Source organism: Nycticebus coucang, chromosome 4 (assembly GCF_027406575.1).
Source record: "Nycticebus coucang isolate mNycCou1 chromosome 4, mNycCou1.pri, whole genome shotgun sequence".
Taxonomy (NCBI): domain Eukaryota; kingdom Metazoa; phylum Chordata; class Mammalia; order Primates; family Lorisidae; genus Nycticebus; species Nycticebus coucang.
The window spans coordinates 105141044-105156775 of record NC_069783.1 but is presented as its reverse complement, the minus strand read 5'-3'; the positions used below and the strand labels follow the sequence as shown (position 1 = coordinate 105156775).

The following is a 15732-nucleotide window of genomic DNA, read 5'->3' as shown; positions in this document are numbered from 1 at the left end:
ACTGGGAAGGTCTGGGGTGTGGGGACAAAGGCTTGAGAGTGCAGACCTAGAAGCTCATGTGTGGGAAGCTGCCAGACATGTCCAGGTGTGAGCAGAAAATTCAGTTCTCAACAATTCTTTTTTGCAGCTTTTGGCCGGGGCTGGGTTTGAATCCGCCACCTCCAGCATATGGGACCAGCGCCCTACCCCTTGAGCCACAGGCGCCGCCAAGCGCCGACAATTCTTAATCAAAGTGTATGTCTGCCTTTATTTCTTACGGGAATCACATTAAGTCCAGTTTATTGGCAGCTCTAACCTAGACTTTCTTATCCTAAGTGTTCAGGTGCAAACTTGCATGTTCTGGACAACACCTATCAATAGGGAAAGATTTAACTCAATCTTGTCAGTGGGAAGAAAACAATTTTCTGTTCTCCCCATGGAAAAAATTTACAAAATTGTTATATTAAAGACTATGGATTTGGAAAATTGGGGGTTAAAGTGTTATAGCATTATCAGCAATTTATAAAAATGATATATATATTTTTGGACATTGTCTGTTTCTGTGACTTAGCTCTCAAAATTCATAGACTACTCCGAGCCTTCACTGTGAATTAACATTCACTCTTAGACCTAATGTTATGTTGGTCTGGCACTCAGGGCGTGGCTGGGTGACGTGTCTGCTGTAGCAGCTCCCCGAGGCCAAGTCCATTCCTCTGAGCATAGAGAGTGGGTACAGATCAGGCTGCACTAGGGTGCCAGCACTGACCTGGGGCCAGGGAGGAGGAGGCTGTCTGACATGGATTGGCCTCACTCTGCAGCCTCAGTGTGTGCTTGTGTTTCACCAGCTGTCAGCAATGTCTGGGGACACCACCTCTGCTAGAGCAATCACTTTACAGTGACAAAATGCACTTTCTCTTTTGCTGTGGATGCTCTGAGCGGGTGGGGTAGATTGTAGCCTTGACAGCCCCAACAAACAACCCAATGGCCCCCACATCCCTGACAGCCCTGATAGCCCCAACAACCCTAGGCCTGGCCTTGCCATGTAAGGCCCCAGCTCCTAGCAAGGCTGTGATTTTGGGGTCCAGGGAGGCTGGCTGTGTTAGACCTTCACAGGCTAACCTGCCTGTGGCATCTGGATTTTCTATAGATGATCCTTTTATTACCCGAAAAAAATCAGAAGTGATAAAATACTTGTGGTGTGCAGTCAGCAGTGTTTATTTGTGCAAGCAATCACATGAGTGTCCCCTAGCCTGCCACTTGTTCTTATGAATGCTTCTTTTCACACTATGGTCTCAGGCACTTGGTGCCTCGCACCTACAGATTTTCTGGAGTAACAGAAAGCACCACACGGACCTTGGGGGACACTTTGCCCTGAATCCAACTCCCAGCACCATGATGTCCAGAGTGTGCATCCAGGGGCCCAGGATTGGTTCTTCAGGACACAAATTCGTGTTCATGTCACTAAAGGAAACATCAAAAATGAAGGAATATAGTGGGAGGTGGTAGCACAGAGCAGGGGCAAGAGGAAGCTAAGGGCAAACCAGTAGTCTCCTGAGCCCCAAGTGTCCCTCTGCCATCACAGGACAGGTTGGCCTTATCTGGCCTTAGGGCCTCAGTGGGAGAAGGATGCCCTGGGGCACCCAGCTCACAGTTGTGCCCCCACAGCCTCTCCAGGTGCAGCTAGGCCATGGCCAATGAGGCAGCAGGTGCTCACAGGGCCCTTACCTCGGAGGCCAGAGACCCCTTTTGCCTGGTCTCTGGAGAAGCTGACACCCACTGTGCCCACTCTCCCTGCTCCCCACTGCCCTCTTAACCCCACTCACTTGGGGTCCACCCTGCAGGTCCCAGGCCATGCCACTTGCCACTGTCAGTCAGGCTCAGCCAGCAGAATCACTGGGAGGGACTAGGAGATCCCTTCTTGCCCCCCAGGGCTATTGAGGTCTCAGCCTCCCCAGCCCAAAAACTCTCCTCCCCACCCTCTTAAGCCCTCACCAACTCCCACAGGGGCTACCCAGTGCTCTTCCATACGTGTCCCTTGCAGGCCTTTGAGATAGTCCTACAGCACTGTGGCCAGCTCAGGAGCCCCTCTGCCTGTGACCATTTCCTATGTGCCCCTTCTTCTTGAAATGGGTTCCTGATGGACCCAGTCTCAAAGTGGCAGCCCCTCCCTTTGCCTCGCACTCCCTGCTGTATCTGCCAAGTCCCTGGCACCCAAGGGACCCACCAGCGGCAGGCACTGGGCCAGGATTCCTGTGCGTGGGATACAGCGGTATGGGCTGTCTTCGTTCAGCTGGATGCAACATTGGCTGCGGCACTCGCTGTGGCTCCTGCAGTAATGGCCATCCGGCTGGGGAGACATGGGCAGGAGCCCCCCAAGAAGCCTCCATACCCTTCCTCCCACCAGAGCAGGATAGGGGTGCAGAGGTGGCCACCCCCTTCACCACCCCTCACATTCGGGACCTGGGGTCACCTTGCGCCAGGGCACACACTGCAGGAAGATAGTCTTGGGCGTGCAGAACAAACTCTGCTGGAAGCTAGTCCTGACACAGCAGTGGCTCTGGCACTCTGCGTGGGTCCAGCAGATGTACCCATTTGGCTGCAGGATGGGGGACCATGGAGTTGGCAGGAGCGGGTGGCACACATCTCCACAGCCCTGCCCTGTCCCCACGCACCCTGCGCCACGATAGGCACTGCAAGAAGATGGTCTGGGGAGTGCAGAACCTCTGTGGGTTCAGGCTGTTGGTGACGCAGCAATCGCTCTGGCACTCGTGGTGGTCCTCACAGGCCTCGCCGATGCCCTGAAATATAGCCCAGTGCTCTGAGGCCTCTTCCCCTCAGGCTCCACCAGCCACCTTCCTTCAAACTCAGGAACAAACCTGCCCACAGATGGTCTGGCAGGGTAAGGTCAGAGTGCCCAGTGGTGAGGAGGGGAAAAGAAACATTCACCATCAGCTTGTGTACAGAGTAAACTGAGGCACAGAGGGTGGAAGAATCGGGCACAGGGAGGGGAGGGGAGAGGAAGCCCTGTGAGACTTCCGCGCCCCTCACCTGCATTCCCCAGGTGAAGAACAGGCTCAGAGAGGCTAATTGACCTGCCCAGAACCACACAGCCAGCCGGGAACCAGAGGTGAGATTCCAGCCCATGTCTGCAGCTGGCTGAGCTAGGCCCCTCAGGTGCCACGTGAGTATGGCTATGGCTTTCGTCAGCAGTCTGACAGAGGCCCTACCACAGCTGGTTTTAGGGCTGTAAGGGGCTTTTGAGGGCTGCTGTGGCTATAGCTATTGACCTTTGCTCTATATGACACTAAAACTGAAAAAAGTTTTAAAATAACAATAATAAATCTATTGCATGTTAATATAAATACATTTTATGAAAAATTACAACCTATCTCTACTAAATACAGAAAAGACTGGTTGGGGGGCGGCCAGTGAGTAGGATCAGTGAGTAGGGCGCCAGCTCCATATACCGAGAGTGGCAGGTTTGAACCCAGCCCCAGCCAAACTGCAAGAAAAAAAATAGCCGGGCATGGTGGGGAGCGCCTGTAGTCCCAGCTACTTGGGAGGTTGAGGCAAGAGAATCGCCTAAGCCCAAGAGCTGGAGATTGCTGTGAGCTCTGATGCCACAGCACTCTACCATGACAAAGTGAGACTCTGTCTCTTAAAAAGAAAAGAAAATTATGAAGTGAGTGTATGATGCCCCATAATCATATCATTGTATACACTTATGATTTAATAAAAAAATTAAAAAAAAAAATAAATAAATAAAAAAAAAAAAAAAAAAAAAAAAAAAAAAAAAAAAAAAAAAAAAAAGAAAAGAAAAGACTAGTTGGGTGCAGTGGCTCACACCTATAATCCTAGCACTCTGGGAGGCTGAAACAGGTGGATTGCTTGAGCTTAGGAGTTCAAGACCAGTCTGAACAAGGGTGAGACCCTGTCTCTACTAAAAATAGAAAAATTAGCTGGGCAGACACCAGTAGTCCCAGCCACTCAGGAGGCTAAGGCAAGAGGATCATTTGAGTCCAAGAGTCTGAAGTAGCTGTGAGTTATGATGATGCCATGGCACTCAACCCCAATGGACAGAGTGAGACTCTGTCTCAACAAACAAACAACAACAACAAAAAAAAAACCATAACGAAAGTGAAGAGCAGCTTGATTGCCAGCCAGCCCAGGGTTCAAGCTGCTTCTGTTGAGGTTAAGTTACATTTACTGTCCACAAACATTGCAGATGTTGCCTCTCTGTGAATCACTGGGAAAGTGAGTATGGCTGCAGGAGCCCCCAAAAGGCCCAAAAGAGTCTGGACAATGGAGATTTGTGGAAAGATTTTTGTCCAGGGAAATTTTTGTTTTGTTTTGTTTTATAAAAACCTTACTGACTGAAGGTTAACACTAGGATTGCCTGGAGAGGCTAAGACCTCAGGAAGGACTTGCTGCAGGGCTGATGAGGAAAGGGGGCCCCCTTTGGGGCTGAGTGCAAACCCAACTCATTACAGCATCAGCAGGAGGGCCTGGCACTCACCTTGTGGGCCAGGCTCTTCTCTCCAGAGGACCCCAGCAGCAGCAGCAGTAGCTGCAGCAGCAGCAGCATCCGCCCTGGGCCAGCCATTGGACTCTTGGTCTCTGAGCACCAGGCGCCGACACCCACTCTCTTCCCACTCCTTCCTGCTTCTTCCTCTTAAAAAATGAATTAAAGAAAGAAAAACAATAGAATTAATTTTACAGAGCATTTTTAGATCTACAGAAAAACAATGCAGAAGGCAGAGTTCCATAGGTTCTGCCTGCCTTGGCTTCCACATCATTAACATGCCTTGGGCGCAGTACATTGTTGCCACTGAGGAGCCAGCATTGACACGGCCAAGGCCCGCCACTCACACCAGTTTACTCCTGATGCCATGTTTTATGGGTCTGGACAAACACACCCTACAGAGAATTTCATTGCCTACAGTGCCCCTGTGTGCCATCTGCCCCCTCTCTCCACCTCCCATCCCTGACCCCTCCCATCTTCCACTGTCACCAGAGTGTTGCCTTTTCCAGAATGTCCAAGAGCTGCAGGTGCAGACTTTCCCACCTGGCTTCTATCAGTGACAGGCATTTAAGATTCCTCCATGTTAGAGTGACACCTGTGGCTCAAAGGAGCAGGGTGCCAGCCCCATATGCCAGAGGTGGCGGGTTCAAGCCCAGCCCCAGCCAAAAACTGCAAAAAAAAAAAAAAAAAAAAAAATTCCTCCATGTCTTTTCATGGCCTGATGGAAAATGGATTTTAAATAGTCTTGTTTCTCAGCAAATAGTTGTGCCTTATTTATTTATTTATTTTTTGAGACAGAGTCTCAAGCTGTCACCCTGGGTAGAAGGCTGTGGTGTCACAACACACAGCAACCTTGGACTCTTGGGCTTAAGCGATTCTCTTGCCTCTGCCTCCCAAGTAGCTGGGACTACAGGCACCCACCACAACACCCGGATATTTTTTTGTTCTTATAGTCATTGTTGTTTAGCAGGCCTGGGCCGTGTTCGAACCCACCAGCCCCAATGTATGTGGCCAGCACCCTAACCACTGGGCAAGTGGCACTGAGCCAGTTGTGCCCTTAATTGATTTTAACAGTGTCAGCACTGAGTGGACAACTGCAGGCCAGACTGCACCAACCATCATACATGGGCTCCCCCAGACCCTGCCTCTCAATATCACCCAGAGAGGCCTTTGGGCCATGTGAAAGAGTCACCATCAAGCACCCAGAGCCAGATTTTGTGTGTTCCCCTCAGGGTGCCCTGGCTGGCCCTGTGGCACTGCCTGATGTGAGGCTGACACTTGACAGGTATCCACTGATTGGTGGCTGCTGTCCTGGTTCAGCATCTCTCTCTGGCCACAGTGACTGGCCAAAGGCACAGAGTCAGGCTGCAGAAAACCTTTTGTGGAGTTTTCCATGCAGAACTTGGAAGGGAAGAGGTTGTTGGGAGAATCTGTCTTCCTCCCCAGTTATAAAACTGTTTGGGAGATTCTAGTTGACTTTACAAACTGTTAGAAGAGTTCAGGAAATTGCCCGATCAAGATCAACTTAAAATTTTTTTTCTTTTTGTCATTTAGAATTAGGCTTTATTGCAAGCAAGATCAACTTAAAATTTAAAACTATTTCTCTATACCAGCCATAAATAACTAGAAAATAGAAAACAAGATACCATTCATTATAATGAGAAAAACAACACCTGGCCATTCAGGTGGACCTCAAGTGCTGTGGGTGTGAGACTCTTCCCCAAGGACAGGAAGAAAGTAGTGCAGGGGACATGTTGGGGCTATAGGTGTCCATGGGGCCTCACTGTGGCTGCATATGCCATCCACTCTGGTGGCTCCTTCTCCACACTTCCCAGGCCCCAAGTTCCAGAATCAGGTTCCTGTCCCACCACTGGAAATGGTTCTTGGTGTTCAACACCAGTAAGAGAATGAGGGTGCAGTGGGCCTATGGCTGTCTCTGGATGCCTTCCCTTGGAGGCATTGACTTCAAAACAACCAAGAACATCAAAAAACCCGATGCCTCAACCAGTTCCAAACATCTAAGGAGCTGCAGCCAATGAGATGATTTCTCTCCTTTGCTTTTGTTTTCTTACTTTCCCTTCCCTTCCCCTCGCCACCCTCCCTCCTTCCTTTCCTTCCTTTCTTCCTTGACAGAATCTCACTCTGTTGCCCCAGGCTAGAGTGCTGTAGCATCAGCCCAACTCACAACAACCTGAAACTCTTGGTCTAAAGCAATCCTCCTGCTTCAGCTTCCTGAGTAGCTGGGACTACAGGTGTCCCAGGACATCCAGCTAATTTTTTATTTTTAGTAGAGATGGGATCTTGCTTTTGCTCAGGCTGGTCTCAAACTCCAGAGCTCAAGGGATTCTCTTATCTTGGTCCCCAGAGTGCTGGGATTATAGGCCTGAGCTACTTTTGTGTTCAGCTGATAAAAGTTCTCTGCTCAGGCCACTGGACGGAGCTCTCTGAACATCATCCAGCTCCGAGTGTTGCCCAATTCATGAGTTGTTCTTTGCTCAAATAAACTCTGTTAAATTTGTCTGAAGTTTTTCTTTTAACATAAAGTCACTAAGTATCTTCATGGTAGACCACAAGATATATCTGAGAGAATGAACATGCAAACACCATCCAGATGACCACATATAAAATAGAGATCTAATCATAGCCTGCAGCTACCTTCCGAGGAAGCCAAACCATGAATCAATCCCACATCTATCAGCCCCACATGGTCTGGACTTGCTCAGGGACTGGAGACACCCTAATTTTGCCCCCTTTCCAACTCAGGACCAGCCAGAGACAGCCACTCATGCCCCTGATACATGGAACACCAACTCCAGCTGGCCCCCACTTCCCCATAGCCTCTGCTCTGTGCACGTGAGAGTACACCCACCTGCCTTGAGCCTGCCAAGTGCAGGAACAGGGTGGACTCTCAGGCCATGGCTGGATAAATATTCACAGCTTGTCCTTGGCTGTGTGGGTGTTACCATCCCCCTTGCCCGGATCTGCCCCCAGGCTGGGTGCCCTCACGTCCCCTTTTCTGTTTTCCTGCATGTGTGTGAGCACTATGAGGGCAGGAACTTGAGGGATGGTGGGAAGGACAGTGGGAGCTTTTTATTACTTCCCTTGTGTACATCAGGGGTCTCAGGTGCCCCTCAGCCACTGTCCTGGAGCCAAGTGACAGCAACCACCAGAGTAAACATTGCCCAAGATGAATTTTTTTCTGGTCTCAGTCCTTTTTGTGGGCCTTAGATAAGTTCACAGGCCCAGTTACCAAAATGCGCACAAGGTGCCTGATAGATCAAATAGCTCTTGTAACGCAGGGCCACACTGCTCCCCATGCTGAGAAATCCCAATTTATGAATGGTCACAGGTCGCCACCATTCACAGCAGCCAAGTGGTGGGTGAAGGAGGAATACAAATGACATGCACGCAAAGTAGTGTTACCCACCGCACCCAGGAGGGAGGCCCTGACACTGGCCAGGCACAAACACTGCAGGAGTCCCCTCATGTGAGGCTCCAGAGCTGTCTAGCTCCACAATGGAAAATGGAGAGGGGGTGTGGGGTGGGAGGGGACGGGAGGAATTGTGTGGTAGGGACAGAGACTCCTTTGGGAAGATGAGAGGGTGCAGGAGATGGAGGGGTGGTGGTCGCACAGGAACGTCAAACCACTTGACATGCTGAACTGTGCTCTTAAAAATGATAAAAGTGAACAATTTTATGTTAAGTATATCTTTACCACAATAAAAACGAAACGAAGGTTACAGGTGGATCTCACAAGTGCCCTGGTGTTTTAGAACTTGAACAGCAGTGTTCACAGCCCGTCATTATTTTGAAATATTCCTCTATACACATAGTCTCTGCTCCTGGACAGCTGTTTATAAATCTCTCAGATTAGACACTCAGTTTTCTTTCCAAACATCAACATCAGGTTTGATTTCACAGCACTTCTATCCAGTAAGTCAGCCCCTAATGCCTCATCTTTCCAGACGCTGTGGGTGCCAGGGTCTCACTCTCAGACCTCTGCGGCCACGTCTCTGGTACTGTGTACCCTGCCCTGCCTCCCCCAATCTTCATAGCCATGCAGGGAGGACTGAGACCTGCCTAAAGGTGCACCTCACCCAGAGCCAGGCAAGAACCCACTGGGTCTGTAGTCACCCTGGCTCATGGCCATGCACACATCCTGGATACTTAAAAAAGCATCTGAGAGGGTGGCGCCTGTGGCTCAAGGAGTAGGGCGCCGGTCCCATATGCCAGAGGTGGTGGGTTCAAACCCAGCCCCGGCCAAAAAAAAAAAAAAAGCATCTGAGTCACTCAAAAGACTAGATTTCCCTGGCTGCAAAACTCCTGGCTGAAGAGAGCTGCTTGAATGCTCAGGCCCACCTTTCTGTCCGTGTCCTGCCTGCTCCTCTGTGCAGCTGTGGCTTCCAGAGAAGGCGCCCCAAGCAGAGCAGCCTCCTCTTCCCTGCTTCCTGCTCCTGCTGCAGCCCTGGGAGAAAGGCTTTCACTCCCACACAGGGGCACTTGAACGTGTATGTGAGCTGTGGCCAGGCTGCATGTGGCAGGATCCTGACCCACAGGAGGCTGGGAGCCACCCATGGCCTCTGCAGCATTCAGCTGCAATCAGGCTTGGCTGGCCACCTCTACCCAGGACTGGCCAGAAAAAGCTCAGGCTCTTTCACTACCCACATGGGGCTGCAGCTGTCCTTGCCTGGTGTCTGTGTTTATTTTGCATATGTTAGGATGGGCACAGTGGCTCACACTTGTTCTTTTTTTTATTTTTTAACTTTATTTTACGTACATGTATCAGCCATCTGTGTATGCATTGAGTTAGCATGGTTTCTTTCATTGTGTCCCCCTAGATAATCCATTCAAGGTAGATTACTTAGTCCAACTTGATGAACCCGATGTCCTTCGCGTACTGATGGAAGCACTGGGGGCACATATTGAGGCCGTCCTTCTGGATCAGACCGTGCGGGTTTGAGCAGACGCAGCAAGAGTGAGAATCCTGACCGAATTTTCACGGGTGGCTCCAGTAGAGCTGCTGGTGCCCCATCTAGCTTTCAGGAGTGCAACGAGGCAAAAGGCATGGTTCACACTTGTAATCTTAGCACTCTGGGAGGTCGAGGCAGGTGGATTGCCTGAGCTCAGGAGTTCAAGACCAGCCTGAGCAAGAGTGGGATCTCATAGCTACTAAAAAAATAGAAAAAACTAGCATTGTGGCAGGTGCTTGTAGTCCCAGCTACTGGGGAGGCTGAGGCAAGAGAACTGCTTAAGTCTAAGAGTTTGAGGTTGCTGTGAGTAATGATGCCATGGCACTCTACCCAGGACAACAGATTAAGATTCTGTCTCAAAAAAATAAGCACACTGCATTTTCTGCATATGTGTGCTTATTGCCCACTGTTTACTAGTTACTTATCTGTGACTGTGTGCTGGGCATCATGGTGGGCCCCAGGGAGGAAAGGTTGTGGTACTAGTTTACAAGACACTCTTGGTCCAGTTTGGAAGGGACCTGGGTGGAACAGGGCTAGTGGTGGCACCAAGTATGGGAACCTGGAGGGCCTGTCCTGGAAGGGAGCTGCTGCCCCTCCAAGGATGAACCTTGGAGCTCCTGGCTCTAAAATAGTGAGGGAAGAGGGGAAGGTGGTTGTCTGGGGCTGAGGAGTAGGGGTGGGAAGTGGGCAAGTTTTCTCTCAGGGGTGAAGAGAAGGTACTGAAATCAACTATGGCCATCAGTATATTAATAATGCTGACTATACTCAAAGCCATTAGGTGCACTTTAAATGGGTGAATTGTATGGGGTGTGAATAAAGATATTGATATTTTGAAAATAAATCTAAACTTTTACTTATAAGTGGATTGTTTTTAAGGGGTTATAGATAATTTGTTTCTGTTCTGGCCAGAGAATATTTCCATTTAACCAAAGGTTTTAGAATTCAATATAATGACTGAATTTTTTCCATGTGGAAAGTGACTTTTCTTTTTTCTTTTTTTTGTTGTGGTTTTTGGCTGGGGCTGGGTTTGAACCCACCACCTCCGGCATTTGGGACCGGCGCCCTACTCCTCGAGCCACAGGCGCCACCCGGAAAGTGATTTTTCAACATAGAAAATAATTATGAGACTTAGTCTTCTGAAGACCAATTTCTGTAATCTATTTAAACATATTTATGCAAATTACATATATTAATTTACACCATAGCTGTCCTTACAAAATTTGTGTGTAAGGACCTCACTCATTTGCTCCTTTTTTGCATCAGGAGTTTTCATTTGATTTCTTAATTTTCCTCCATGGAGGCTTTGAGACACCTTATTGAAAATTTATTTATTTATTTATTTTTGTAGAGACAGAGTCTCACTTTACTGCCCTTGGTAGAGTGCTGTGGCGTCACACCGCTCACAGCAACCTCCAGCTCTTGGGCTTATGTGATTCTCTTGCCTCAGCCTCCTGAGCAGCTGGGACTACGGGCACCTGCCACAATGCCCAGCTATTTTTTGGTTGCAGTTTGGCCGGGGCTGGGTTTGAACCCACCACCCTTGGTATATGGGGCCGGCGCCCTACTCACTGAGCCACAGGCGCTGCCCTTATTGAAAATTTATTATAAACATTTGCAGTTTCCTGAAACTAACGGAACACAGGGTCCTCACTGAATTTGAGATACTATTTGGTTCTATTTTCTCATAACACAGACCCAAACTTCCTTGTCATTTGATGCATATTCCTAACACAGTCAGAACGCATCTCAAACAACAAATCAGCTTGTGATTGGCTGAGACCCAGCTATTTGTTTCTAAAATACACTCTGAAATTAGGCCTTCAGTTTGTTTAAGTACTGAGGTTGCAGTTCAGCACTAAGGCAGCTTCAGGCCAGATTTAATTTCACAATCCTCTCCTTTGGGTCAGACTGACGCCACTTTGGCACCAGGACTTGTTTGGCCTCTGTCTGGAATTCACATTTTGAGAAGTCAAGTCAGTTAATGATGCTTCATGTCCTCTCCCTGTGTCTGGAAGATTATTTCAACTTGGTGAGACGTGCAGCCGAGACAGCTGGCTGCAGATGAGCATGCAGGACTTTCAAGTGGGTGCAGGGAAGGGAGATCATGGCTGTGGAGTCAGGGTGAGACTGTGAGAGACGGAGGTGCAGCCTCCACAGGAGCCCCACAAGTTACCTCGAAGACAGTCAAGCAGTACAAGGTCCAGGCAGCCTGGATGTTAAGTATTTTCACCACAAAAACAAACATGTGAGGGAACACATTTATTAATTAGCTAGACATAGACATATTTCAAAATATGTTTGTACAAGATAAATGTATATAATTTTGTGTGTCTTTCTTTTTTTTTTTTCTTTTAGACAGAATCTCACTCTGTTGCCCAGCCTAGAGGGCTGTGGCCTCAGCCTAGCTAGCAGCAACCTCCAACTGCTGGGTCCAAGCAATCTTCCTGCCTCAGGCTCCCAGGTAGCTGGGACGACAGGCACCGGGCACAACACCAGGCTAGTTTTCCTATTTTTAATAGAGACGTGGTCTGGCTCTTAATCAGGCTGGTCTCTAACTCCTGAGCTCAACCAATCCTCCCTCTTTCCCTCCTCGCACAGCCCCCCCCTCACCAAGTAACAGGGGATGGGGTTGCGAATGGGGATTAGAGGACAGGGGACCACAGCACAGGGGACCAGACTCTGTCCTGAGCCCAGAGAGCCGCAGGGAGGACCCAGCCTGCGCTTTGGCTGCAGCCAGTGGCCGGAAGAATCGGCGGGGCTCTGGGTCTCCTTCTTCTTGGGAAAGTTTCCACCGGGATCTCCTTTCTCCAACTCTGGGCTGCTCACTGGGCAGCTCCCTCCACTGCCCCGTGAGCTGCCGGCCCGCTTGGCCCTGCCCTGTGGTGCCTACACCCTGGGGACAACTGCTGGGCTGCTGGGTTGCTGCCCGCGGGAGCTCGGACCAGCCAGGAGGGGCGCGGCGGACGCAAGACCACGCCCAGAGGACTCTCCACCCCCACTCTGTTACCTCTTAGCGACCCCAGCCCGTTCTCCGCAGGCCGCTTCTTGGGAGGCGGGGCCGCAGCTGGGCCACCGCGGGCGCACCATGGCCGCTGCCCAGCCCAAGCCCCTCCTGGGGGCGGCCGCGGCCCAGCGCCTGGCCCGGGGCTGCTGGTCCGCCTTCTGGGACTACGAGACGCCCAAGGTGATAGTGGTGAGGAACCGGCGCCTGGGCGTCCTGTACCGCGCGGTGCAGCTGCTCATCCTGCTCTACTTCGTGTGGTGCGCGGGGCCGGGGGTGCAGGGGAAGGATCCAGGGGCGCGGGGCCAGGCACGAAATCCGGGGTGCGGGGCCCGGGTAGGGGTCCCAGAGAGGCAGAGGGACAGCGGGAGGGGCGTCGGTCCTGGCTCCTGCCTTCCCGGGTCGCCTCCAGAGCCCGCGCCGCTCCCTCCCCAGGTACGTGTTCATCGTGCAAAAGAGCTACCAGGACAACGAGACCGGCCCGGAGAGCTCAGTCATCACCAAAGTCAAGGGGGTCACCATGTCGGAGGACAAAGTGTGGGATGTGGAGGAGTTCGTGAAGCCCCCTGAGGTGGGGCCTGACCTGCCCCACTGCCCCACTGCATTCTGGGGAAAACGGGTAGTTGGTAGTTGCTGTGACTAACCAGTCCCTCTCTCTGTGCCCAGGGGGGTAGCGTGTTCAGCATCATTACCAGGATTGAGGTCACCCCTTCCCAGGCCTTAGGAACCTGCCCAGAGGTGAGACCAGGTCCAATGGTGGTGGTGGTGGTGGTGGTGGTGGCTGGGCTGTCCCTGCAAGCCCCTTGACTGACATCTCTACCCTAGAGCATGAGGGTCCCCAACGCCACTTGCCACTCAGATGACGACTGCATGGCTGGGGAACTGGACATGTTGGGGAATGGTCAGTGTCCTGGGGAGCCTGGGGAAGTCAGTGTGCCTGTGGGGCCAGGGACTGGTCAGTGTGTCCTGGAGGGTGGGTGCCCCCAGCACCACTTTAGCTTTGTCTCCCTGGCAGGGCTGCGGACTGGGCACTGTGTGCCCTACTACCAGGGACCCTTTAAGACCTGTGAGGTGTCTGGCTGGTGCCCAGTGGAAGATGGCACCTCTGTCAGGTGGGAGCACCCAGCCAAGACCAGCAGTGCTGGGGGTGGTGACTGTGGAGCCAGGGAAGGGTGGAGGCCCTGCTGGGTGGGAGCTTCTGGGGAGGGAACTAAATGACTCCTGCCTGTGTCTCCTCAGCCAATTCCTGGGTAAGATGGCCCCAAACTTCACCATCCTCATCAAGAACAGCATCCACTACCCAAAGTTCCGCTTCTCCAAGTAAGAGCCAGCTGCGTACAGCTCTGGTACCCCAGTGGGGCTTGGGAAGTGGCTGGGGTGCCAGGCTCTGCTCTCTGCCCCTTCCCAGGGGCAACATCGCAGACCGGAAGGATGAGTACCTGAAGCACTGCTCATTCCATGAGGTCTCAGACCCCTACTGCCCCATCTTCAGGCTGGGCTTCATTGTGGAGCAGGCTGGGGAGAACTTCACGGAGCTGGCATATAAGGTGAGGGCATGCAGGCTACTCTGCCTGCACAGGAGGGTTCTCTGTCACAACCCTTATGTCCCTTTGAGGTCTTGGCCAGAGGAGAGAAACACGATCTGTGAGATTTGTGTGTTTGTACCTGCTAAATTATTGATAACTGACCACACGGCGACTGTTGGTGTCTTCACCAGCCCTCACTCTTGCGGGCCCTCCCTGATCCCCTCTCTTGCCTGCTGTCTGGCAGGGTGGCGTCATAGGTGTCATCATCAACTGGGACTGTGACCTGGACCTGGATGCAGCCGCATGCAACCCCAAGTACTCCTTCCGGAGGCTTGACCCCAAGCATGTACCTGCCTCATCGGGCTATAACTTCAGGTTGGCTTCCTAGAATGGACAAGGCAGGTCTCCAGAGGCCCTGTAAGCAGGCACCTCACGCTGAGCTCCACAGGTTAGGCAACCTGGAGTTAGCTTCTGGGTCACTCATTTTAGGTTTGCCAAGTATTACAAGATAAACGGCACCACCACCCGCATGCTCATCAAAGCCTATGGGATCCGCATTGATGTCATTGTGCATGGACAGGTGAGCATAGCTCACAGGGTGGAGGCTCCAGCCTCAACTAAGATGGCTTAGCCCCATCCTACTTTGAGTCACATCTGCCCCCCCTATGCCCCCCCCCCCGCCATCTTCCTGCCCACCTGGCCCCATCTAGACAAGGCTGTTCTCCCCAGGCCGGGAAGTTCAGCCTGATTCCTACTATCATCAATCTGGCCACGGCTCTGACCTCCATCGGGGTGGTAAGGTGCCCACTCTGGGTCCTGGCGTGGGTGGGTGGGCCTGCCAGGTCCTTATGCATCATCTTTGCTGGCCCCAGGGATCCTTCCTGTGTGACTGGATCTTGCTAACATTCATGAACAAAAACAAGGTCTACAGCCATAAGAAATTTGACAAGGTGTGTACGCTGAGGCGCCCCTCAGGTAGCTGGCCCATGACCCTTGCCCTTGTTTTGGGCCAGAGTCCTCCCCCACCTGGTCACTGCACTGTGGACCAGCCACCCAGTTCCCCTCATCCAGGAGGGCCACAGTTGGGACGAGGGGCAGAGATAGGCCCAGCTGTCCTGGGCCCCCTCCCTTGCTCTGTCTCTGCCCCACCTGAGCAGATGGCAGACACTCTTGGACAGAGTACAGGACAAAGCCTTCCCACCTTTGAGCCTCTCCAACAGGACTCTACACCCACGGACCCCAAAGGTTTAGCCCAACTTTGAGCCTCCTGTCCTCGTCATGCTGTGCTGCAGACACTGGCGCACCGGGGCCAGAAACAAGGCCCGGATGGCCCTGGCAGCCCCGCTGGAGACTCTGCATGGTGGACCTGGGCCAAACATCTCCATAAGACACAAGAACCAGAGGTTGCCCTCCTCTTCCCATTGGTCCTCCAATCCTACAGCCTCCAGGGATCTGTAGGGAGAGGCATTTCCCTCTACCCCATTACCTTTCTCTGCAACTGCTCTTGGGGCCTTGGGGAAGCTGCCTCCAATCTCCACCTTGAGCTTTGTAACCTTGAACTCTGTTGGACCCTTCCCTTAGAAGTCATGACATGCTCAGAGTCCAATAAACCTATAACCAGAACCTTCTGTATTACTTCCTTCAGAGAAGCCCCTGAGCCCATGAATACAGCATGCAATGCCCATCCCTGCCTGGGCTGCAGCTAGGCTCACTCCCCTCTAACCAGTCTGGGTA

At 51.7% G+C, this 15732-nt stretch overlaps 2 protein-coding genes and 1 pseudogene across 3 annotated transcripts; 1 reads left to right on the top strand and 2 right to left on the bottom strand.

Annotated features, from left to right (window-relative positions):
• Positions 1-1239: 1239 nt before the first annotated feature.
• LRCOL1 (leucine rich colipase like 1) lies at positions 1240-4621 on the bottom strand. The gene is made up of 5 exons (XM_053590211.1): positions 4496-4621; positions 2652-2777; positions 2450-2575; positions 2204-2326; positions 1240-1440 (listed from the first exon to the last, which is right to left on the bottom strand). The coding sequence occupies exons 1-5, from the start codon at positions 4580-4582 to the stop codon at positions 1438-1440; spliced, it is 465 nt and encodes a 154-aa protein (XP_053446186.1). The 5' UTR covers positions 4583-4621; the 3' UTR covers positions 1240-1437.
• Positions 4622-9362: 4741 nt separating this feature from the next.
• Positions 9363-9533, bottom strand: LOC128584740 (40S ribosomal protein S29-like; annotated as a pseudogene).
• Positions 9534-12252: 2719 nt separating this feature from the next.
• On the top strand, positions 12253-15614 carry P2RX2 (purinergic receptor P2X 2). 2 transcript variants are annotated; one of them, XM_053588461.1, is made up of 11 exons: positions 12253-12732; positions 12908-13043; positions 13139-13210; positions 13298-13373; positions 13488-13584; positions 13712-13792; positions 13881-14019; positions 14243-14373; positions 14488-14578; positions 14728-14793; positions 14871-15614. In XM_053588461.1, the coding sequence occupies exons 1-11, from the start codon at positions 12557-12559 to the stop codon at positions 15258-15260; spliced, it is 1455 nt and encodes a 484-aa protein (XP_053444436.1). In that variant the 5' UTR covers positions 12253-12556; the 3' UTR covers positions 15261-15614. The 2 variants fall into 2 exon arrangements, with proteins under 2 accessions (XP_053444436.1, XP_053444437.1); XM_053588462.1 differs by lacking the exon at positions 12908-13043 and having other exon boundaries at positions 12253-12664.
• The last annotated feature ends 118 nt before the right edge of the window (positions 15615-15732 follow it).

Excerpts from the sequence above, each read along its gene's own strand:
- LRCOL1 (XM_053590211.1), bottom strand. The coding sequence starts at position 4,582 with ATGGCTGGCCCAGGGCGGATGCTGCTGCTGCTGCAGCTACTGCTGCTG. Across the intron at positions 2,576-2,651 it reads AGTGCCTATCGTGGCGCAGG|CCAAATGGGTACATCTGCTG; the intron begins GTGCGTGGGGAC and ends CCCATCCTGCAG. Across the intron at positions 2,327-2,449 it reads AGTGTGTGCCCTGGCGCAAG|CCGGATGGCCATTACTGCAG; the intron begins GTGACCCCAGGT and ends ATGTCTCCCCAG.
- P2RX2 (XM_053588461.1), top strand. The coding sequence starts at position 12,557 with ATGGCCGCTGCCCAGCCCAAGCCCCTCCTGGGGGCGGCCGCGGCCCAG. Across the intron at positions 12,733-12,907 it reads ATCCTGCTCTACTTCGTGTG|GTACGTGTTCATCGTGCAAA; the intron begins GTGCGCGGGGCC and ends CTCCCTCCCCAG. Across the intron at positions 14,374-14,487 it reads TCATCGGGCTATAACTTCAG|GTTTGCCAAGTATTACAAGA; the intron begins GTTGGCTTCCTA and ends CACTCATTTTAG.